Here is a 22587-nt window from a genome sequence, read left to right as displayed (position 1 = left end):
CACAGACGAAGAGATTTAAAGGTCATTTTTGATCTCAGAAACATCAATTACAAAAACAAATCTAAACAAATTTCTGTTTGAATATTACATATCTGTAGAGTTAACTGACAGCTCCAAAGAAGTTTACAGAGTTAACAGTCAATATGCTTCAGAAGTCACTGACATATTTGGAAATGTGTTTCATAGTCCCGGGTTTGGACATGGAGTTTTGAGTCTTCTGACTGAAGTCTTGCTATTTGATGTTCTGTTTGGTTCCTAATACTTTTTACTTCCTTCTTTATATTTCGAGCCTTTAGCACTTTGTTTCAGTGTATTCCCATTTGTATTCCAGTTATTTATTTTAGTACGTTTGCTTGTATTATTTTTCCTAGCTTGCCCCCCAATGTTCTTGTACGCAACATTTGAATATGTTAGAGTCATTGTCTCATGTTTTTTATATTTACTTTTCCTTTGTATCCTCATCCCTGATTAGCCTCACCTATCCTTCTTCACCCAGCTGCCACTCAGTCTTATTAATAATTATTATTAATTTTGCATTTGTAATTAAAAATTGTAATGGACCACGCTCTTGAATAATTTCAGCAATTAAAAATGCGAGTAAAAGTATGAAGTAAATATAAAAACATAACAAGTAAAAAGTATATTTCCAGTTAAAACGTTTAAAAGTGCTTGTGATGATTTCCCCCCCAAAGCGTTTAGTTGCGAAACAGTAGAGACTTTCTATTTTCTGAAAAATTGAAAAAAATATGCAGGTGTTTCCCGGTCTGATACCTGATAACACACCCCGCTGGTGTAAACTTGTATAATATCCACATTTCCAGCCAAAAAACGTCTGCGCCTCCAAATTGCGGTTATTTTTAGAATTTTTCATCCAGTAATAGCCCCACGTGAACGCCGCTTTCGTTGCGGTGTATTTTTAGCAGGTACGCTCCCTCGGATCTTGCGTCAATGGAATCCCGTGCGTGCGTCACACGGAAGAACGTCTGCGTCGAGCCCAGAGCTGATTGGCTGCCGACCCGGAACGTTCCACCGCCCCAAAACCATGTTTGGGCACAGGCACGCCTTTTTGTCGATGCAGCCCAAAATAAAACAAGAGTGTAGCGGAGTGGAGCCCGTCTGCCTCGGTCTGACCCGGAGTGTGTTGTGTGTGAATGTGCCTGAATGAGTGTGTGTGCTGACAGAAGCTAACCGAGGTGACATTTATCTTTTTTTCTCTAATTTGGAATAAATGAAAAACGTCAAATTCGGGATATTTGCATAAACCAGGTGAGTAAAAAGTGGACTTTTAGTGAGTTGTTATTGTTTTTTATTTATTACTGCTGCTGTTAGATGCGCATGTTTGCATCTTTACTTCTAAATAAGTATCTCTGTCATAGCTTAAGCTCATAAGGCAAAATGGTTATCAGTAGCTTGAGGTTTGCATCAGTTTACTTACTAATATAAAAACTAATTTTTTGATGGTGTCATATTTGCTCTAGTTCAACTACCTGCCGGAGGTCATGATTTTAAGTGTCCACTTGATTTGGCTAGACCCTCACTGGTATAAAAGAAGGGATATGAGTGTTATATTTAGCCATAATAAACTTAAACAGTGCAGACTGATATTTTTCTAATTCTTATAATATGATGAAGTGAATTATGGGAGTGTATTTTGATATTAACGTGGACATTTTACGGTATCTGCAAGTACTAATATGACTGCTGTGATTCTACTATTTCCATTTGTTCAAATTTTGTCCTCTGTTGTCAGTATGTGCTTGTGTTAATGGCCTTCATGCTCTATAACACTGTTGGGAAATGAGAAGATTCATAAAATTGTTTGCATTTACATGCTGAAAACTATTTGGGCCCTTCGGCAGTTTTGTTTCCACACGATTCAAATATAGCTGTGCAAATTTAAGTTCAACTTTCAAAGAACATGCTTCAGCTTCTGTATTGAGAAAAAAAATAAAAAGCTATAAAATGAAGAAGTAAGGACACTTGTAGATACACGCCCATCCACCCATGCACATAAACAGACTTTGCCACTATTCCCATTTCAGCTGGCAGTCAGCCCACCCCGACATACAATCTGCAACACGCCCCAGTACAGGCGTTGTGAAAGAGGGGTTGCCCTCTACTGAAGGAGGTTTTTAGAGCGTTAACAGCCAGTAACACAATATCTGACAATACCTGACTGCTCTGCTGGACCACCCTCTGCATTTTTTTCAAGGGGACGAATAGGCCCCTTGATAAAGTTAGAGGCATGTTGGGGAAATGAGATGGACATTTCAGGTGTTAATGTTGCCCTCTGTTTAGATTGTTATAGAGGAAGCATTAAGAAATGCTGACCATTATATATCCAGTAGCAATATCTAGTTTCTAACACATGTTTAAAGAGTCAGCTCATTACTGGGGCCATTTGTCTCGAGTGATTTAACTCACTTGGTTTTATTTCGAAAAATGATCACAAAGTCATATTTACTGCACTAATTTGAGATGGGAATATCTGACTTAGACTGTGTTGCTTTAAATCTACCTCACAAAGATGCAGTGTTCAGATAGAGAATTTAATAAAGTCGTGTTTGTTACCCAGAAATGAATCAGTATTTATCTTTAAGGATTTATTTTAGTTGTTTTAAATGTTGGTTTTCTCTTTCCTAGCAATGCCCTGTGTACAAACCCAGTATGCATCCCTGCCCCATGACAACTACTTCAGCTCTGAGTTCTTGAATCCTGACCTCAGTGCCACACTGGTGATGGACTTCAGTGGCCAAAAGGACCAGCTGTCCACATCTTCATTGCCCAGCATCAACACTTTGGTTGGAAATGGCTATGTCGGGGAGTTTGATGCATATTCCTGTAAGATTACCACCTCTCCTCCTGCCTCTACGGTTTCATTCAGCCACACAGGAGTAGCTGAAAGCACCAGCTCTCAGATGCACAGCCAGGCCTTCATGCTGGATGATCTCCAGGTGTATGGCTGCTACCCAGGATCCTTTGCACTCAACTGCCTTGACGAAACGCTGTCGTCATGCAGCTCTGACTACTATGGCAGCCCAGTCTATGCCACTGCTTCTCCTCCAACACCAAGCTTTCAGACAGAGTCTGCACCTGTCTGGGATTCCCCTTTCAGCCCCTACCCCTCAGCCCCCCTGACCTCTGTGGCTGACAAGGCTGCCATAGCTCAGCAGCTTTCCTTTTTCACCTTCAGCTCTGCACCAGAACAACACTCCCCCATGGGGCAGCAGCACCAGGATGCTCAGCCAAGCCAGGAAGACCACTTCTTCCTGTCTCCTCAGCAGCATGTTTCCCCACTTCACTGCCCCCCAGTTTCTCTGGAGCATAGACTTCTAGAAAGCCCCAAGACAGCGGAGGGTGCCATGATGTCTCCTAAAACGCAAAACCCAGGATCCAACGAGAGTCGCTGTGCAGTTTGTGGTGATAACGCTTCCTGCCAGCACTATGGAGTCCGTACCTGTGAGGGATGCAAAGGTTTTTTCAAGGTAAAAAAAAGAAAAGAAGATATTTAGCAGCTTTAAGATTACAGATTTGTTTGACTGAGTACATGATGCTGCAGTCATCAAGGAGAATAAACCTGCAGTCATAGCTGATATCTCAGTGTGTGTGTCATGTATGCAACAAGTAACAAAAAAACTGCAGTAATTATGCATGTGTGCACATATGTTTCATATATTTAAGATGATTTAGATTCACTGACAAAGTGAGCAAACCACATCCACCAGAGAGCAGTCATGTTATATTTTTTAAACTGTGCAATCACGGCGATAATTCTTCAGAAATATATTTATAAAGTGAGTTTGTGTGTGCTAACGTAAGACACAAGTGCACAGCTTCAGTATTGGCAAATAATAAAATTATTACATTGTTTTAAAAATATTTTTAGCACTTATACTGAGCAGTAATGTACCAGTTATCACTGTATCTTTGTTTAAGAGAGGCTCACAGTTGATTGAGCAGAAATCCATCAATCTGTTTTCTTAACCACTCATCCAAGTCAGGGTTGCTGGTGATCAGAAATTGATGCTATAAACAAAAATAAGACTTGTGCATTTCAGTCACTTGCAGTCGTATATGTTTGCCACATTATGATTCCATATTAATGTGTTTTCTTTGTGTGTTTGACAGCGAACTGTCCAGAAAAATGCAAAGTATGTGTGCCTTGCCAATAAAGACTGTCCAGTAGACAAGAGGAGGAGAAACCGATGCCAGTTCTGTCGTTTCCAGAAATGTCTTGCAGTGGGAATGGTCAAAGAAGGTAATGCAATGTGATACTCTTTCAAAGCTCGCAGTGGCTAATGCATGACAGCCACAAATTGGGGTTCGTAATGACAGTTTTGCAGCAGCAAAGCCAGGAAGCTCAGAGACATATGTAACCAGAGCTTTACATTGACAGTTGAAGAAAAAGGGAAACGTCAGCTGATACAGCTTTTGTTTTTCAAATGCCGAAAGAGTCATGTAGGAGTCATAAACATGTTCCTCGCCTTGTCCTCTTTTAGTTGTTCGTAGGGACAGCCTTAAAGGTCGCAGAGGTCGCCTGCCCTCCAAGCCCAAGATCCCAGTTGAGGCTTCATCCACGACCCCCAGTGTCAACATCATAGCTTCGCTTGTCAGGGCTCATCTAGACTCAAGCCCAACCATCGGAAAGCTTGACTATTCCAAGGTAACTCAAAACTTGTAGCTAACCCATGTCTTCTTCATCTGAATTTACACTGGTGACAATGTAGAGTCAAACCAACAGCACTAAATAGCCCTCTGAAAATCTCTTTAGCTAACTAACCCTTTTTTCCCCTCCTCAGTACCAGGAGACAGCAGACAGCTCGAAAGAGAAGGAGGATGCTGGTGATATCCAGCAGTTCTATGATTTACTGACTGGTTCCTTGGATGTGATAAGGAAATGGGCTCAAGCCATCCCAGGATTCACGGACTTCTGCACAGAAGACCAGGAGCTGCTCCTCGAATCTGCTTTTGTTGAACTCTTTATCCTCCGCCTGGCTTACAGGTCAGTGTTCTTTCTTCTGCTGTTAAAAAAAAAGTGTGGTTCACTAATATTTTGCTACATTCCTTCACGTTGGTCAATGCTCTCACTGACGTAATGGTTTAAAATAATTCAGGTCAGATCCAGAAAAGAATGAGCTGATCTTCTGCAATGGCGTGGTGCTCCACCGACTACAGTGCGCTCGCAGTTTCGGTGACTGGATCGACTCCATAATGGATTTCTCGCACAGCCTTCGCCGCTTGAACTTAGACGTCTACTTGTTTTCCTGCCTCGCAGCCCTCGTCATCATCACCGGTAAAGAAGCTTTGTCTGCTTTTAGTGAATTTCATCGCATTTCAAGGTTGTCGTTATATTTGGGGTTTCTCATGGAAACTTCTTTTGCCCTTAGATCGTCACGGCCTCAAAGAGCCCAAGCGGGTCGAGGACTTTCAAAGTCACCTCATCGCTTGTCTAAGGGAACACGTGAGTGGAAATGGATCAGAACTGAGCCGGACGCAACCCAACTATCAGTCTCGCCTTCTGGGCAAACTGCCTGAACTGAGGACTCTGTGCACACAAGGCCTGCAGCGCATCTTCTACCTGAAACTGGAGGACCTGGTGCCTCCTCCTCCGATAGTGGAGAAAATCTTTATGGATACGCTGCCGTTTTAAAATGAACAAAAGAGTTCAAAAGCATCAAACGTGAGGTTTTTCACTCCACTCTACTAAACCTCCTTCTAGCATACGGAGGTGTGCTAGCATAGTTAAAGAGACCATTATTTTTTTATCTTTAAGTGCTATTAAATATAGTACCTGTGTGAATGCTGTAAAAGATTGATATTTCATGACACTGTTTATATATATTTCGTGTGCATTGGTAAAGGTGACTTTTTTGCAGTGCTATTTGTGAATCCTGTCCTGCTATGCAGCCTATAACACATGGATATCATGGTAGATGCCATGCAGTGTTAAATACTCAGAAACACACTAATTTTTTTAAAGCATGTTTTCAGAATTGCTTGATTGGCCCACTCAGAGGCCGAGATTGGAGATGACAGGCAGCTGTGAAAGAGTCCCACTTTTCCACAATAAAATACTTACTTATATCTTTCTATGGAAACTATAGCCGCAGTACTAAACATGCTCATGTGGAAGGTCTTGGACCAAAGTTTACCAAAGTTTTTATTTTGATACTACCAGTTAAAAACCTAATTGCCTTAAGCTGAAGAAAAAAATCTGCCATATCACTTCGCCTGTCACTTTTCAGCACCTTTTAAAGGCTGATTCAGGCGGCTCTCCTGTTAAACTGCATACACCTGTGACGACAGGCTTCTCGGGCTTTATGTAAGAATGAAAATTGACTTGCTAAGTGAAAATACAAAGTGCCTTTTCATAAAACCTCACTCCATCAACCACACTAAGTGAACCTTTATTCCAAACATCACATATAGCAAAGCCCTTTTATCACAGGCATGAGTCACAGGCTGTTTAAGACATGTAAAATTAAATTGTTCTGTTACAGAGGCACTGAACGTTAGAACCACGGTGGCGCCGTCCAGATCGAGTCTTGTATGATTTGTATAAATTAATGCCAGAAAATTCAAATTCGCAGGCAGACATATTTCTTGTCTTAGGCATCAGATACATTACATGTTGTGGACCTCAATTCTGTGACTGTAAATCTCTCCACCTGTCTTCCATATTTTTCAGAATTGTGCAGTTTTGTTTTGGTTGTTTTTTTATATACATGTTGGATTTATATTTTGATTTCAAAATGACCGAAAGAAAATTCTTAAGGAATCACGGTGAAACGTGATGACGTGAGCAGCTACGAGCACTTGAGTGTTCAAATGGTATGAAAAGTACTTCTTCTGTATGAGTTTGTGTGCGTGCAAAATAATGCCAGGCCTTTTGTAAAATGGTGCAAAAAAAAAAAAAATTAAAAGGCAGCGAATACTTGATATTGAATCTTTTGGAAATCACCTTGAATTGACTTTGTTTAAATGTTAGGAAATAGGTAACTGCACAGATTAGAGTTTCTACAATTATCTAAAAAATGGTTGAAAGATAATTTAGCAGTTTTCACGTTCACCTAAAAAGCAATACATCTGCCGTTTATTCCACGAGAAGCAAATGGGATTGTGTTAAGAAGAGCATGTGATGTTAAAATTTGCCACATCAAAAGTGTGGAGCTACTGTGCTGTGGTGACTTCTTGTGAATAAGGGAGCAGCCAAAAGTAACTTTTAAGCCTAAAGACAGCCCAGGAATAAACAGTTATACTTATTGAAAAGGCTTAAAAATGACCACAAAAATAATTAGGAAGGTAGTTTCTAACAGTTCTTAGCTATTTTTTAAATGATGGGTTTGTTTGTGTCACATGGACTATCAGGATATTGACAGTCAATTATAATTAATTAATAATTGTGGGTTCCTTTCTTTATTCCTCATCATATGCTAAAGTAAGATGAACGAGTAAGAGCTCTATGCTGTGGTGGGTTACACATTTACTTAACAGCAAAAGGTCCCCGGTTTGATCCTGGCAGGAGACATGAATCTCTTAGTGGCTCCATCAGGAAAGGTATCCGGTGTAAAAATCTGCCAAGTCAAATATGCAGAGCTACCTACACTGATGATCCCATGTGACTAAGGGAGCAGCCAAAAATGGCTTTTAGGTTACACTAAGATTGCTAGCATGGTTGAGATCTCTTTACTTCAATGTACATTGAAAATTTCCACCTTAAAATAGCAACCAAAAGTCATGCAGTAGCTGTGAAACCATAAGCATTGAGGCCCATTAAAGAGACACTTGAGAAAGAGAGGCCCGAACGAGATTTAAAAAATGTAAGCAAAATGCTTTCCTCCCTCACTGAAATGGAAATTAGAACAAATAACAGGGTTATGACTCAAAGGTTCAAAACCTCAAATTTGATGCAGTAAAATTAAGAATTACACATTAGTTCTTGTTGTACCAGTACGTGGCGGCCTCCTCGCTGACTCTGCCAGGTTGCCCTTGTTGCATTTTTAGAACAGCACGGCGGGGACCTCCAGGACTGAATGCTAGCATGCCAACACTGTTGATAAGTTAGCAAGCTGCTGTTAGCATTAACTTCAAAGCATAACTGTGTCTAAATCGAGCCTCTCAGAGCTGTGTATTTAAAAAAAGTATGACAGACATTTAAGTAGATTCAATGTTGTTGTGCTATAAGAACAAAACTGTCTAGTTGGTGGTTTCAGTGCAAGAAACAGCGCTTAGACTTTATTTAAGGCACTGTCCACTGTGCTGCTGCTTGCTACATATTAATGATGTGATGAAAAGTGACTAAACAAAGTCCTTTTCACCAAGTCTATGTTGTTTTGTCATACATGGTGTTAATGTTGGCAGCACCCTTGATGGGAGGAAGACGACACCGCGGCGCTCTCAGCCACAGCGATCTGTAGCCGCGGCTGCATTCAGCCAGTCGACACCTGATCCTACTGTACACCACGTACTGGTCAGCTGGATTTTGGTGTTGGCAGACACAGTGGAAAAAAAGTGACAAGGGAAGAAAAGAGGAGGGGGCAAGAAGTGTTCATTATGTTACAAAATGGCAAACGTGCTGCCCAAGTCAGGCGTAATGAGAGCAGCAGGCGATTCGTTTCATAAGGAGAACTCAGACAAACGCGGCGGCTCTGAGAGTTCCTTTAACTGTTACGAAAAGTATAATCCTTTTATCTGACTTGATAATCTGTTTTGACTTTCAGTGTTTCTTTTCAGTTTGACTGGTCACATGTCCATGTTGACTCAGGCATGCTGTCCCTTCAGATTACTCTAACCCATGTTGAAAAGATATCCTCCTGTGAATATATCTCAGTGTTTCTTGACACCACCTTTTTCCAAAAGTGGAAAGCTACCCTTTGGAGATGCTATTTGCTCCTTAACTTTTGACCTGACAGACTAAACGCCGCCTTCAGCCTCTGCCTTCTGCCCCTCACACACCCTTGTCATGGTGATTTGCTATATGGGTGCCAAACTCCAAAAACCTTCTTCACTTTTGCTTCTGCATCTTCTGCAGACGAAAGGCCTTTTTCTTGATACGTGACATGCGTTATTGTCCAGAATGGTCTTGCATAAGCTTTTTTCATGGCAATTTAATTTTGAGTATATCCATTCAATAACCTGATAGTTACTTTGCAGACATATAACTACTGTATAGCTGTGGCCACATGCTGAAGTTTTCTTTAGATAAATTTGGCCCGTGGCTTATTGTCAGTGGCACAAAGAACTACATTTTGCCATACTACCTTCTGTTTCATACTATGACTAATTTTGCATAATAAAGAAATCAGGTATAGTCTGCTATTTATAATACTTGCCATCTTAGCTCATTATACCATTGCCAATTAGCAAAGTTAGGAAAGACTTAGTTTAAAAGATTTTGGACAGATTAAATTTTTAACTTAAAAATGGAGAGTTAATTTGTATCTATTTTTTTCAGTAGCCATCGTCTCCATATAAGTAATGCACAAAGGCACTGGGAAGTCTCCTGCTGTTCTGGACTTTAGCTTTTGAAAGCTCAACATTAAAGCTTAGGCTGCTGCCAAATACATTTTTGGAGTCAGAAAGGACCGTGTTTAGTCGAGAGAGTAAAGTCTTTCAGTCTTTAAAGAGTCTTTCAGTTTGCTTGGCCACATAACATAAATTTTGTCATCAGATGGTGAGGAAGAGGCTATGTGTGGACACCGTGTGCCTATAAGTCTGTGGAAACTTTAAATTACAATGGACCAACTGTATGTGCAGCATTCAGGTGGATTTCAAATGAGTTTAACAGAAATGACAACTCGTCACTCGACAACTGGCTGCGTACAGCGGAGATGGGGGAGGGTCTGTGCTGGCGGACGTTGGTTACTGGCCTGGTAGCCTGGCTGCCCCTGGGAGGGTCCGGGACGGGCGTGGAGGCTTGGGGGTCTGGGGGTGCTCCGCCCCCCGGTCTGGGGTGCTGGCCGGGCCTTGGGGGCTTGGGTCCTGGCTGTTGTGTTGCCAGAGCAGTGGGCGGGTGGGTGCAGGGGGGCTCAGCCCCAGTGCAGGGGACCTCTGGTGCATCGGCCCTACTAGGGGCTCTCTAACTGGTGGGGAGGTTGTTATATCTTTGCAGGTGGTCTCCTCACTACAGGAGCTCACTCTGCAGGTGGGGGGAGAGATATAGGAGAGGTGGAGAATGAACTCAACCTGGGTGTCTATTGTCTTGTGTAGTTTGGGAGATGATTGGATGATGGGGTGGGTGCAGTTTTCTCTGGGGTGGAGTCGGGTGGGCTGCCCCGGACTCTGTGGGGCTGGGCGGTGCTGCTGCTGCGGGCCCCGGTCCGGATGGGCCTGGGCCCCCTTGCCCTGGTGGGTTCCAGAGTGTGGGGGTGCCTACTGGGGTCAGCGGGGGAGCTGGCCCCAGGGAGGGGCCGCTTGCCCCTCCCTTTCTTCCCTCCCCATCCTCAGCTGCCTCCCTATTCCCGCTCTACCACACCCACCCACACACGCAGGGCTTGGGGTGCAGGTATGTCACCAGGGTGCAGGGGAGGCACTCCCCCTCTGTCCCCTTCTGGCCGCCTGTGCCCCAATTTTATTCTGCAACCTAGACATCCACATTACTCACACTCTCACATAACACATACATATAGGGCCTTGGGGGTGGGCACGTTTTACAGCATCCAGAGGATGATCGGTGTACTCCAACCCACCTCTGGCGCTGGTGCCCTACCCTCAACTTTAAATGCATTTAGACACTAAGGGTTTTCGGGAAGAGCCGTGCTGCTCTTTGAGAGGAAGCTAGTACCATGCTCTCCTGAGTTTTAAATGCACTTTAGAACAGCACACAGCAACACTATATATGAGCGGGTGTAGGGAGGTTTGAGGTCTTCACTCACCCCGGTTCTGTTAGCCGTCAGGGCTGGGGGGCTGGGAGGAGGTGCTGGCCATCAGATTGGGGTCTGGGATGCGGGGCCTCCCTGCTACTGCAGATAAGGAGGGTCTAGGTGGGGGTACCTGGACCTGTTGATATAGAGTATGTTTGGGGAGTGCGACTGTCTGTGCAGTGTCTATTTGTGTCTGTCTACACGTTGGGTGAGTGCCGAGTATTTGGTTGTGCATATGGGGTGGGAATGCACGTCTGTGTCCGCGTGTGCCTGTTCGTCTGTGTCTATATGTCAGGTTGGGTCTTAGACTCAACCTCTCTGGGTACATCTCAGGCCCTCTAAAGTACGGAGGCCTATCTCCCCTCACCACACTCCCTGCCGGTGGCTGATGCCCTCAGACGTTGGTGTGTTGGTGGTCCTTGTCGTCTGGGGCTGGGCGCTCATGTATGTACCGGCTCACTCCTGGTGGCCGATTGGCGGGGCCGGGCGCCTGTGGCCCGGCTGGGCTCCTTCCAGGGGGTGGGATGCCCTCAGGCCTCTGGCCTCTGGGCCTTAAGCTCGGTCCTCTCTGGCACAGCTGGCTGCCGGCAGAGCCCGCGGGCACGCCACTGCAACCCCCTCTGGCCTCTGCTCCGTAGCTGCGGGGTGACCTCTCCTTTGGGGCTCTACTCAGCTCTTCCCAGGAGGGTGGCACAGTTCCCCCCCCTTTGGTGGTCCTCCTCGGGTCCTTGTACTCTGGGACCTCTGGATATCTGGGGCCTGGATCTCCTCCATACCTGCTTCATACCCTGGTGGACTGGGCTATGGCTCCCCACACTCCCTAGCAGATCGTTACATGGAGAAACCTTTGGAATACAAGCATGCTGATCCACACAGGTATGCACACAGGTGTACACACGGGTGTTCACAGACGCGGACTACAGCTTTCTTGGCTGCTGCCTCAAAGCACATTGTGCGCTGTCTATCTTGCGTGCGGCACAATATCGTTTAATATTTAGTATCTACTGTTATCCACTGCTAGCTTTATTGTGATGGTGCTGTTTTTTTTTTAATTATTATGTTGCTCTTTGTTGTTTGCTTTCTCTTCTTTTTTTTCTCCATACAGGTGATCCAGGTGTTTTGTTTGTTTTTCTTTCTTTTTTTTTCTTTCTTCCCCCCCTTCTCACCGTCTCTTCTCCCCTTTGGTTTTCTTTCTCTCCCTCTCTTTCTTTCATTCTTTCTCCCTGTCCATCCCCCAGTCATGTCTGTCCCGTTTGTAGCAACTGAAAATAAAATAAATTCATAATTATAATAAAGATCAATCAAATGGACCAATATGGCAAGGCCATGATGATCCACTTGGTAAAATAAATCTGCTTGGCAGCTTTCTTGGCCTTAAGACAACAATTCTGATGGCTAAAGATCCAAACGGGACACAAAAAAAAAAGAAAAGAAAAAAAAAGAAAAGAAAAAGAAATGACAACTCGTCCTTGGTGTCTACGGCTGTCCTTGTCCATATCAGACTATAACCACTGGTTTATTTATAAGCTAATTGCACCCCCCCCCCCCCCCCCCCCCCCAATCAGAAATCCATATCCACTCACTGGCAGCTTTGTTATAAATTGCTAGTTTCTGCTTGCCGTCAGAACTGCCTTAATCCTTTGTGACACAGATTCAACAAAGTGCTGAAAACATTCACTAAGACTAAGCTCTGATGATTTTGGTCATGTTCAAGAAGCCACTTTGAGATTATTTGAGTCTGTGACATGGTGTGTTATGCTGCTGGAAGCAGCCATCAATAGATCGGTACACTGTGGTCATAACGGGGTGGACATGGTTGGCAACAATTCTCAAGTAAGCTGTCGTGTTTAAACAATGCTCAGTCAGTATTAAGTGGCTGGAAGTATGTGAAGAACATTTCCCCCAGACCATTACACCACAAGCAACCTGAACGTTTGATACAAGGCAGGATGGATCTATGCTTTTATGCTTTTTACAACAAACTCTGACCTATCTGAATGTTGCAGCAGAATACAAGGTTCGTCAGATGAATCGTCCAACAACCATGCTGCGTTCAAAGTCACTTAAATCACCTTTCTTCCCCATTCTGATGCTCGGTTTGCCTTTTAGCAGGTAGTGTAGACCATATCTATACACCTAAAGGCACTGAGTTGCTGCCATATGATTGGCAGATTAGATCTTTCCATAAACAAGCAGTTGAACAGGTGTACCTAAGGACATGGATCGATACTTGAGCAGTGTTTAGTTTAGTTTATTGTTCTTAGTGACTTACTCTCATGCTGTTTATACAAAATTAGATGTTACTATTCAACTGGTCGTCTGCACTGCTTCAAGGTTTGCTGTTACTCAAACTCAAAGCTGCCTAGCCATTCTCCTCTGACCTCAAGAAGGTGTTTTCACCCCGAGAACTGCCGCTCACTGTCTGTTTTTGGACGATTTTCTGTCAATCGTACAGATGATTGTGTGGGAAAATCCCAGCAGATCAGCAGTTTCTGAAATACTCAGACCAGCCTGTCTGGCACCTATGAGCATTAAAACATGTTTCTTCCTCATTCTGATGCTTCATCAGGTTTTTGACCATGTCTACATGCCTAAATACACTGAGTTGCTGCCATACTAAATAAATTCTAGAATTTCTCTCACCAAAAAGAAATCATAACACAAGCATATTTAATGATCTATATTAGAGGAAACCATATTATTTGTCAGATAAACCATTGAAAAAGCTCCAAAAAGCTTGAATTACTCCTGGAACTGCTGGAAGAAAAAGTCAACGAATGAATCAAATAAAAACAGGAATTAACTTGCATTCTCTTTTTTTTAATGTCATTATAAAATCCAGCAGTAACATGACTTGGTTGCATTGCTGTCATAGAGATGTTTGAGAGAGTGAGTGTGTGAGAGAGGGAGACAGCGGCCGGCTGCTAGAGATGATATTGTTCCAGCGGGAGGAAAGCTAATACGTCTGTTTGTGAGGATGCTGCACCTGTCGTTTATTGATGGACTGAGCTGTAAATAACTTTCTATTCAGTGCTCCACGGGGGCCCCTGTGTGCTTCCTTCGGCGTTCTTCCTTTTATTCTATACCTGTTCATGTACACACGCCTACACACAGGTGCACGCGTCACTCGCCACATTTCTGCACATTTTCTAAAGAGTCTCAGAACGGAGCAGAATCTCTTAGTCTTACCTCCGATAGTGACAAAAATAAACACTCCAAGCGAAGATATACATACATGTATATTGTTAAACAGTATCAGGTTGTGTGTGGGTGTGCTGCTGAGTGTGGAAAAGCCTCTCTGGGTGTATTTTTAGCAGACCATTGTTGAGCCCATAGAGACCTCTGTAATTGGATCTGGTCTCCCTCACTAAGAGTGTCCGGTGATAAATGTGGTGGCAGACGTCATTGCTCATGCCATCTCTGTGATAACTGTATGCTCCACATCACCGCTCTAAAGCTCTTAGTCGCGGCTGGATTAAAATCGTAACTGATTGGTGAGCCGGCTGAATTATCATTCTGAAGCGTGTGAAAAGAAGAGACGGTGGAAACCTTCTTCCTCTGTGTATTTGTTGCTGTGTCCTTGGGTATTAACTTTGCTGGGTGGCAACTTAATAAAGGTGAAAGACTGATGAGATCCTTGATGGACTTGATATAATAAACTGAAACTAATGTGCTCAATTTTTTTGTTACTATAAAGGAAACTGAAAGCAACACAGAATCATCTTGGTAAAGGTTTAAATGGCCTTTCTGCCTAATCATGAAAGGACAGATTTAGTTTGAATTATTGTTAAATAAAAGAGTTTAAAGGGTAGATGTCTTTCTTTTATGATGGTTGCTGATGATTTGCAATGAGATTTAAGAAAAACTGACTCCATCAGCACCAGCAGAAGCTCTTCAATTACTGCACTGCAGTGCCAAAAAGGGGACTGTGATGAAAAACAGGCTGTCAAAAAAAATGTTGTTCTTTCTCACAAAAAGAAGCTTTATGAGAATACGTCAGACTTACTGTACTGTTGGAGACAAATCAATGAATATAAGCACATTACTACTACATTTAAAATAGAGCTATTTTAAATACTTATGCTAATAAATGACGAATAAGATGTGAATGTTGTGGAGAAACACATTTAGCGAAGAAGTGTGTGCCTTTGTGTGTGTATGCGTGTGTCTATGTTGGAAACTTCTCTCTGCTCAGCCGGAGAATATGAGAATGTTACAATTATAAAACAAGATTGACAGGATGGATAGTGTTGCACTGGCAGATGACAGTTCCTGGCTGCCTGCCTGGAAGTTATTCACAGCAAGACCCCCCCCCCCCCCCCCCCCCCCCCCCCCCACACACACACACACACTTCAGAGAGTCCCAACTTGTAGATCAAGTAGTTGTGAAGGAGGAGGAGGTGGTAGAAAATGAAAGGGTGTGGTGTGTGTGTGTCAAGGTCAGAACAAGCACAGTGCAAACCTGAAAACACACACACTCACACAGACAGTTGGGTATACCTGACCAGCATTTAACAACTGCATCAATCAACATTTGGCTGTCTGATGGAAAAGCAGTGCCTAACTGTTAGTCTGTTTTAAAATTATTGATTTATTGGATTGTTTTGAATGCTTTCATATTAATAGCTTCAGAAGTGATGAAGTATCTCATGTGTCCTCAGAAACGCGAAAAGCTGCCAAACATAAATAACGTATAGCCCTTCATACAGTGTAAGTGGAGCCTGGACATTCTTCACATTTGCACAGTGTGCTTCTCACTGCCCAGCACTGTCATCTTTTTATTTATTTATTTATTTTGGCCTGAAAACTGCTGCTGGAGTAATTTTCTTTCCTGGATCATTTATTTTTATGCAAACAACAAATTTCCATGACTGGTTAGTGTTCCAGTGAGTACGACGAGCTCTTTTACCATTTTAGTCGTGCAGTGATCGATAGCCATGCATCACTTTTTAACCATCTCAGACACTACACCCAGACTGGAAATGGGGAAAAATAACAGCCTGTATCCAAAAGCATTTCCTTTTTAAAGTGAAATATGAAATCAAGATTTTTGTGGGGAAAGTTAGGGCATCTAAAGTGGTCTTAGATGACACACAGCAAACACTAGATAAGCTGGGCAAATGCAAAATAAAAGCTAAAAAAGGGCAACAAAATCTTCCTGGAGCCGAAGTGACATGACAAAGACATGATTCTCATAGCGATGCGAGTCCCTTGGCCCTCACGCAGGGTTACATAAGAAGTCTGAAGTCTGAGTTAGTTGGCACCTCTCTAAGAGCACAAGCTGCTGACCGTAAAGTCGGCTGTCAGGAGCTGACTCTAAGGGCAAGCTCTCGCCGCTCCTCATAACTGGATGGGCAGTAAGGAAGGTAGTCTGCTTCCAGGACTCTGCTGTCTTAATGTGGATCTATTTTTAAATTGATATCAGCCACATTCAACAGATGGCTGAACATCTCAAATGCCAAACACACACGTTCAGAATAGACCTGGAGAAACAGAGACATGACAAAGCTATTACAGAGCTCTCAGCGTAATGCTGGTCCTGAACAGTAATGATGCAGCTCTTATCAGCTGGACAATTTTTTTTAAATTTTGTATTATTGTGATTCAGACTGAAAAAAAAAACTATGCCTTTGGGGTTGTATCAGGAAGGGCATCAAAAATGAACTAAATCAAATATGCAGAGCTACCGGCTGTGGTGACCTCTTGTGAATAAGGAAGCAGCTGAAAGTAGCTTTATTGTTGTTCAGACTGACATTTGTGTTAGGTGAGTTACAACAACGGCTTGCACAAGAATGAACAATATCCAGGAGGAGATGGTGTAATGACCTTGTTGACCCCCTGGACTTAATCTAGTACCAACATCAAGTCAAAATGATAGTTTGCTATTACATAACTGTCGACGAGTAATAATTAAAATTTTCCCCGATGGTTCATTGTTTCGTGTTGTGCAAACTTGTACAGTAAATGTTTTTTTTTTGATAACACAAACTTTAGGAGTATTTCAAAATAAAAGCCGTCCAGAGCGTTTCCATGTCTTTTATTTTGAAGGCAACCTGGTTGGACGCGTCAGGTTGTAGTGGAAGGTTCACGGGCGATTTGCGCAGGTGAGTGCAGTGACGTCATTGCGCAGAGAGAGAGAGAGAGAGAGAGAGAGAGAGAGAGAGAGAGAGAAATGCGGATCTTGCCTACTTCTCCTGACATCAACATTTGTGTGTGAACTTCCTGTCTGGAATGGCCGATCGCTTTATGTGCAAGTAAGGTTCAATTTCAAATGTAATTCATAAACTATCGTTACGTGATTTGCGATTATCGGGGGTTAAAGCGGAATTAGATTTAGACTTGCATGTATTTAGTTTCTATAATCAAGTTACACAATTATAATTCATCCAGTGCAGAAGTTGTTTATAAACATACCTGAAAAACCGACTTCTCAGGGACCTATTGGAAAATGTAAAAAAGAAAACCCTTTTGTTTTATTTTCTCAGTTTTGCTCCAGGCCGGTTATGTTCTCAGTGCTCAAGAAGGAATTGATCAGACAGGTTTTTCTTTTTCAGAGCCAGCCAAACAATCAGCTGATAGCAAAGCTGTTCTCGTGCTTCTTTATGCACAAAATGCAGCTTGTCTCTTTCCTCTTTCCTCAGTCTTTATTTAAAACTACTTTACAGCCACTCATGTAACACTGAAATGTTGAAGTTCCTTATATACCCAGGAGGTTTCACTTCCTCCTTTTTTTTTAACAGTTACTTCCTTATGTTTAGCAGTTCTCAGGCAATCTATATGTTGTTAGACTTGCTGAGCATAATATACATTAGACTCTTATCATACCTGTGGTGCTGCGTCATCTGTGCTTAGTAAATGGGCTTTGAGGATTGATGTAAATGGTGAGACAGTGTCTGATTCTTTGAACATGAAACAGGGGGCCTGTATCACATGGAAAACTGCCGAGGAAAATCTGGATGTAGCTTTACATAACAACTCCTGAATTGCTAGAAGAGAGACTGCAGAGGGGTAAGCAAACCAATATAATAAGTTGTAAATGCAGTATAACTCTATTAGGAATTATATCACATTGTACACTTCCAGATATCAAGGTTCAGAAAAGATCAGAATTAAGAAGTTACCTTTACTGTTGTGTCTCTTTCTTTCCTGTATTTTGCATGCTGGGTTTAAAAAAGTGAAACAAGTCAAGACATTACTTCAGTGTTCAGCAAATTAACATAAAAATATATAGCATAGAGTTTCCTCCCAGACCTTTTTTTAACCCCTCAGCCATAAAAGGCTGATAGGGTATTGGTGGCATGGACACCCAAGTTTTTGAATATGATAACTTGAGAACAAGGCGACATTTGAACTTGATACCGTAGATGCATCTACAAAAAATTTTGGACGAGTTCAAATCTCAGTGACCTCAACCTCAAGGTCAGAGGTCAAGTTTTCGGAAAATCTCGTGAATGTGAAAACTCAAGAAGGAAGTCACCTAGGATTTTGAAATCGTCTACTAAAAATCTCGGACGAGTTCAAATGTCAGTGACCTTGACCTCAGCTCTCATCTTTTTGTTAGCAGATGACACCTGACCTGTAACCGGACTAATCTCGTCTGTCGCATGCTCGTTTCTTCTTTTTGTTGGAGTGTCATTTTTATCAAACGTTATAACTTCTTTAGAGGTTGACAGGTCAGAGCAAAATTATCTAGTGAATTAGAGCTGCTGCATTTTTTTTCCACATAAGTTTTCAATCCTTCATATGTATGATTCATGTCATTCCCATTAGCTTCAGCTTTATTTTGTCTTGAGTGCTAATTAGCAATCATCCTAACATTGTAAATCACGGTGATCAGCCTACCCCAACTTTATTATCATAGCAGGTTTTCCTGCTTTGCATCAGCCTTAGATTAGAGTACTTTTACTCAAAGCACTGTGATGTGAAACTCACATGTTTATTTCTGTAGTTTGCATCTCTTCTCAACAGCCTATTTAAGATTTGTATACATGTCCATTACAGCTCAGACTTAACCCTTCTGTGCAATTCACTACATGCACTTCCTGGAGCTGGTGAGATGGAGGAAGCTTACAATGAGCTCTACCAGCAGTTTCTTCGCCTGAGGTCACTTTGTCTGAAACAGGCAGCTCTGCTGCAGCAACTCACAACAGCCCTGCAGAAACAGCAAGGTCTGCATATGAAAAAACACTAATGCTCTAAAACAGCTTCTCAGTCGTAATGCTTCAAACCTTAAACAACTATTTTTGTGCAGGTGCATCTATTCCTAATGGAGAATTAAGTAATGTGATGTCCGTTCCTGTTCAGTTTACCCATGAAATCCCTACATATCTCCTTGAGAAACCTCAAACATTAACATCCGTGACACAAATCCCTGCAGCACAGTGTGGCGCTGATTACCATTCAAGAAATACAAAGAGCTTCCCCGATCTCCTTGCTGATGATATGACCAAGCTCTGCGTTGATGTGCCCTCTCAAAGAAAGGAAAGTGTTAAGGCGGAGAACAAATTCCCATTGTTGCTACCACTGGACTCCTTGGCGTGCCATGGAGCCTCTTACAATGAATCCAGAAATTCAAGGCAAAATCATCCTGCTGGAGACAGAACTCTACGCACAATCAGGGTAAAAGACGAGCCACGACTGTAGATATTTACACTGTGACTCTGATTTACTGCGCTCTTCACATACATCTTCTCTGTGGTTCTGTTAGATGCCTGTGATGGACTGCTGCACCCTGATTAATGACTTCCAAGGTGGATCTGGTGGGGCGATGTTGTCGGACGTGGCTCTGCAGTCTCATATTTGTGAGTTTTGCCAGGCAGTTTTCCCTGGACACACAACTACAAGAGGAGAGTTCCTACGACATCTGAACACTCACGTCACCTAGATTAAATGAAGTTTCCTCTTGACGTATGACTGACAGTATGTGTTAATATGATAGTCTTTGATGGTGCATGCATAAACCAATCAGTCTGATCCCAGGATTGAAACCTGCAGTTTAGCTTTTTGTCTCTGAATGAACTGTGCAGATGCTGATACAGCTTTTCGGTCTCTTTCATCTAAAATGAAAGGCAGAAATAGACTTTAGAGCTTAAATGATCACAAAGTTCTGGGAATGGGCATATTAAATACATAACTTCATCTGATTTAAATGAGCAAATTTGCCCTGGTTAAACTGCAGTACGCATGATGTTGGTGGTCCACAGAGTGACTTTTTAAAAAAGCAGCTGTGATGGAAGCTGTCTGAAGATGCCCAAGAACTGACCCTGAGGGGGAGATCAGTCAAATTTATATCGGGTTTGCGTTTTGATTTTTATCAGCCTCTTCCTGGAACCTACTATAATAAAACCACCATGACGTCACTCACTCACCCATTCAGTCTGTGGACTGTTGAAGCCTCATTGAGCATTTTGGCTGTCACCATCTGGGATCCCCCAGGTGGGTCTTACTGAAAAACTGAGGACAGTGCACACCAATGATACCGACTTACACAAACCCCGCTTCACTGTCTGTTTTACTCTAAATGAGACCATAAATCATGAAACGAACATAATGTGAGGCAAGTGTTTACCGAAGTCTTAAATCAAGCAACGTGGCAACATTTTCTCAAAAACTTCTATATAATCTCTATTTATCTGTTCAGAGCATTCAGTAGAAGCAGTCTGTAAAGTCCATAGACTTTATCACTCGCTATTAATCATGGGTACATTACACCTAAGCTCTCTGTGTTTCTGACAAGACACCAGTAGCGTCTTTTCTTTAGGCTATGTAGCGTCAAAGTCAATTTAAGGCAGCTGGTCTTCTTGTATTCTGTGATGTTTTAATGCAGCTAGAAAACACAAACTTTTGCCAAATAAAAGAATCCACTGGATTTTATTCTAAATAAATCTAAGTGTTCAGGGGAATAGGACCCAGAAAAAAGATAGAATAGCCCATTTTCAATTAAGGTTTCTCCCAGTCCTAAAAGCTAACCTTTACCAATAAATAAAATAATAAATATATAAAATATATAAAATAATAAAATCATGGGTTCACAAATTCATGTTTATCTACTTTTGTTGGTTATTTAATTTTTGCATTGCTGATGAAGGCACGTATGGAAAATAAAACCCTGTGTTGTTCATGATCTCAAGTAACGGCTAGAAAAAAAGCAAGTAACTCTCCACATGGTGTCATCCTCTTCTAATCTAAAGCAAACCTGTTTAGATGGGTGACTAACCAGCTGATGGTTTATTGTCTGCTGGTTATGTGATGCTAATTTTACATACATCCGTTCTGGATGGAAATGTATTATTTTTTCTTAATTCTTATTCCTAAAAATATGCCACTATTTTAAACAATCTTTTTAAGCCTGGATGTGTAAATGATATCCATTAATAAAAAAGGTACTGATGATTGATATGAAGTTTTCTTGGTTATTCTTTGGAACCACATGTTTATTTGGAACTTTGTGATGTTGCCAAATAAACATGATATGCAGAAATGGCTCATCAGAACTATTCTACTAATCATCACGTCGCAAAAAATGTGAATGCTGATAATGTGAAGTCTTTTAACTTTTAACAGACAATCTGCAATTATTTTATGCCTTTAATCGGATCAGCTGTCTGTTGCTAAGCCGAGTAACAGAGGAAAAAAGACAGATCTAAGAATAGCCTAAAGATTTAACTCCCTAATTAATGGTGCTGACAGCTGATTGATGATGCAGCTCCCTTCATCTGTTGCCACATTGACTGTCTCTCATAATCACACACTAACTTGGATGTAATTGCTATCTTTTAAAAAGCTAAATGCATTTTTTTTAACATAAAAAATCACTATTTACTACTTTAGAAGTGGTCCAAATGGTAGAGGGATTGTAATTCAATAACAAGACTGTAGCTGTGCTTTGAATGTCAGCACTCTAGCATGCTCAGTGTAATCCAAGCCATGTTCATCCTCTGAGTGTGTTACCATGATAATATTTGCTATTTAGCAGTAAACCACAGAGCAGCTGTGGCTGATGGGAATGTCATGAACATAAGTGCTGGATAAACAGATCATTTGATCAGATGGAGGCAATTCATCCTATGAGGAACATGGATGTCTTGAGGTCAATTTCATTACTGTGTAGACATGGATTCACTGGCCACTTCATTAGGTACATCTGATAAACAGCTGGTTAATAGAAATATATAATCATCCAATCATACAGCAGCATTTATGAATGTAGACATGGTCTAAACTTTAAATGAGGAATGGTTTTTAGTCCCAGATAGGTTGGCCTGTGCTGATCTGCTGGGATTTCCCTCCATAACCATGACCTAGGGTCAACAGAAAATCGTTTGCAAAAGAGAAAATATCCATTGAGCAGCATTTCTCTGGTTGAAATGCCTTGTGGATGTCAGAGAAGAATAGAAAAACTGCTTTGAGCTGTCAGGAAGACAACAGTAACTCAAACAACCACTTACTGCAAACCAAAGTATGCAGAAGAGCATCTCTGAATGTGCAACACATCAAACCTTCATAGAGTAAAGCAGCAGCACACAGGAGCAGGTGCTCTTCCTGCTAGCTAAGAACAGGAAACTGAAGCTACAATTCATACAAAGACACCAAAAGAAGATGGGAAAAATGTGGCCAGGTCTCCAATTCCGCTGCAGCATTCAGATTAATTTAATAAGTCTACCTGAGTACTGTTGCTAACCATTTCCACACCTTTATGACCACAGTGCACCCATTGTCTGATTTC

General features: G+C 42.0%; 2 protein-coding genes across 3 annotated transcripts; both read left to right on the top strand.

Moving 5' to 3' along the window:
* Nucleotides 1-1126: 1126 nt before the first annotated feature.
* Nucleotides 1127-6944, top strand: LOC308403312 (putative nuclear hormone receptor HR38). Its single transcript, XM_080892616.1, has 7 exons — nt 1127-1266; nt 2644-3485; nt 4129-4258; nt 4500-4663; nt 4800-5002; nt 5115-5293; nt 5388-6944. The coding sequence occupies exons 2-7, from the start codon at nt 2646-2648 to the stop codon at nt 5648-5650; spliced, it is 1779 nt and encodes a 592-aa protein (XP_080748742.1). The 5' UTR covers nt 1127-1266; nt 2644-2645; the 3' UTR covers nt 5651-6944.
* A 10069-nt stretch (nt 6945-17013) lies between these two features.
* Nucleotides 17014-21254, top strand: LOC308402130 (uncharacterized protein). Of its 2 annotated transcripts, none has more exons than XM_080890753.1 (5): nt 17014-17116; nt 17779-17870; nt 18864-19030; nt 19240-19481; nt 19570-21254. In XM_080890753.1, the coding sequence occupies exons 3-5, from the start codon at nt 18919-18921 to the stop codon at nt 19744-19746; spliced, it is 531 nt and encodes a 176-aa protein (XP_080746879.1). In that variant the 5' UTR covers nt 17014-17116; nt 17779-17870; nt 18864-18918; the 3' UTR covers nt 19747-21254. The 2 variants fall into 2 exon arrangements, with proteins under 2 accessions (XP_080746879.1, XP_080746878.1); XM_080890752.1 differs by having other exon boundaries at nt 19114-19481.
* The last annotated feature ends 1333 nt before the right edge of the window (nt 21255-22587 follow it).

The sequence above is a fragment of the Rhamphochromis sp. 'chilingali' genome (genome assembly GCF_963969265.1).
Source record: "Rhamphochromis sp. 'chilingali' genome assembly, chromosome: 9".
NCBI classification, from domain to species: domain Eukaryota; kingdom Metazoa; phylum Chordata; class Actinopteri; order Cichliformes; family Cichlidae; genus Rhamphochromis; species Rhamphochromis sp. 'chilingali'.
This window is presented reverse-complemented; position numbering and strand designations above follow the sequence as displayed.

Coding starts and splice junctions, on each gene's coding strand:
- LOC308403312 (XM_080892616.1), top strand. CDS start 2,646: ATGCCCTGTGTACAAACCCAGTATGCATCCCTGCCCCATGACAACTAC. Junction 5,003..5,114: donor ATCCTCCGCCTGGCTTACAG/GTCAGTGTTCTT, acceptor AAAATAATTCAG/GTCAGATCCAGAAAAGAATG. Junction 5,294..5,387: donor AGCCCTCGTCATCATCACCG/GTAAAGAAGCTT, acceptor TTTTGCCCTTAG/ATCGTCACGGCCTCAAAGAG.
- LOC308402130 (XM_080890752.1), top strand. CDS start 18,919: ATGGAGGAAGCTTACAATGAGCTCTACCAGCAGTTTCTTCGCCTGAGG. Junction 19,031..19,113: donor AGCCCTGCAGAAACAGCAAG/GTCTGCATATGA, acceptor ATTTTTGTGCAG/GTGCATCTATTCCTAATGGA. Junction 19,482..19,569: donor GAACTCTACGCACAATCAGG/GTAAAAGACGAG, acceptor TGGTTCTGTTAG/ATGCCTGTGATGGACTGCTG.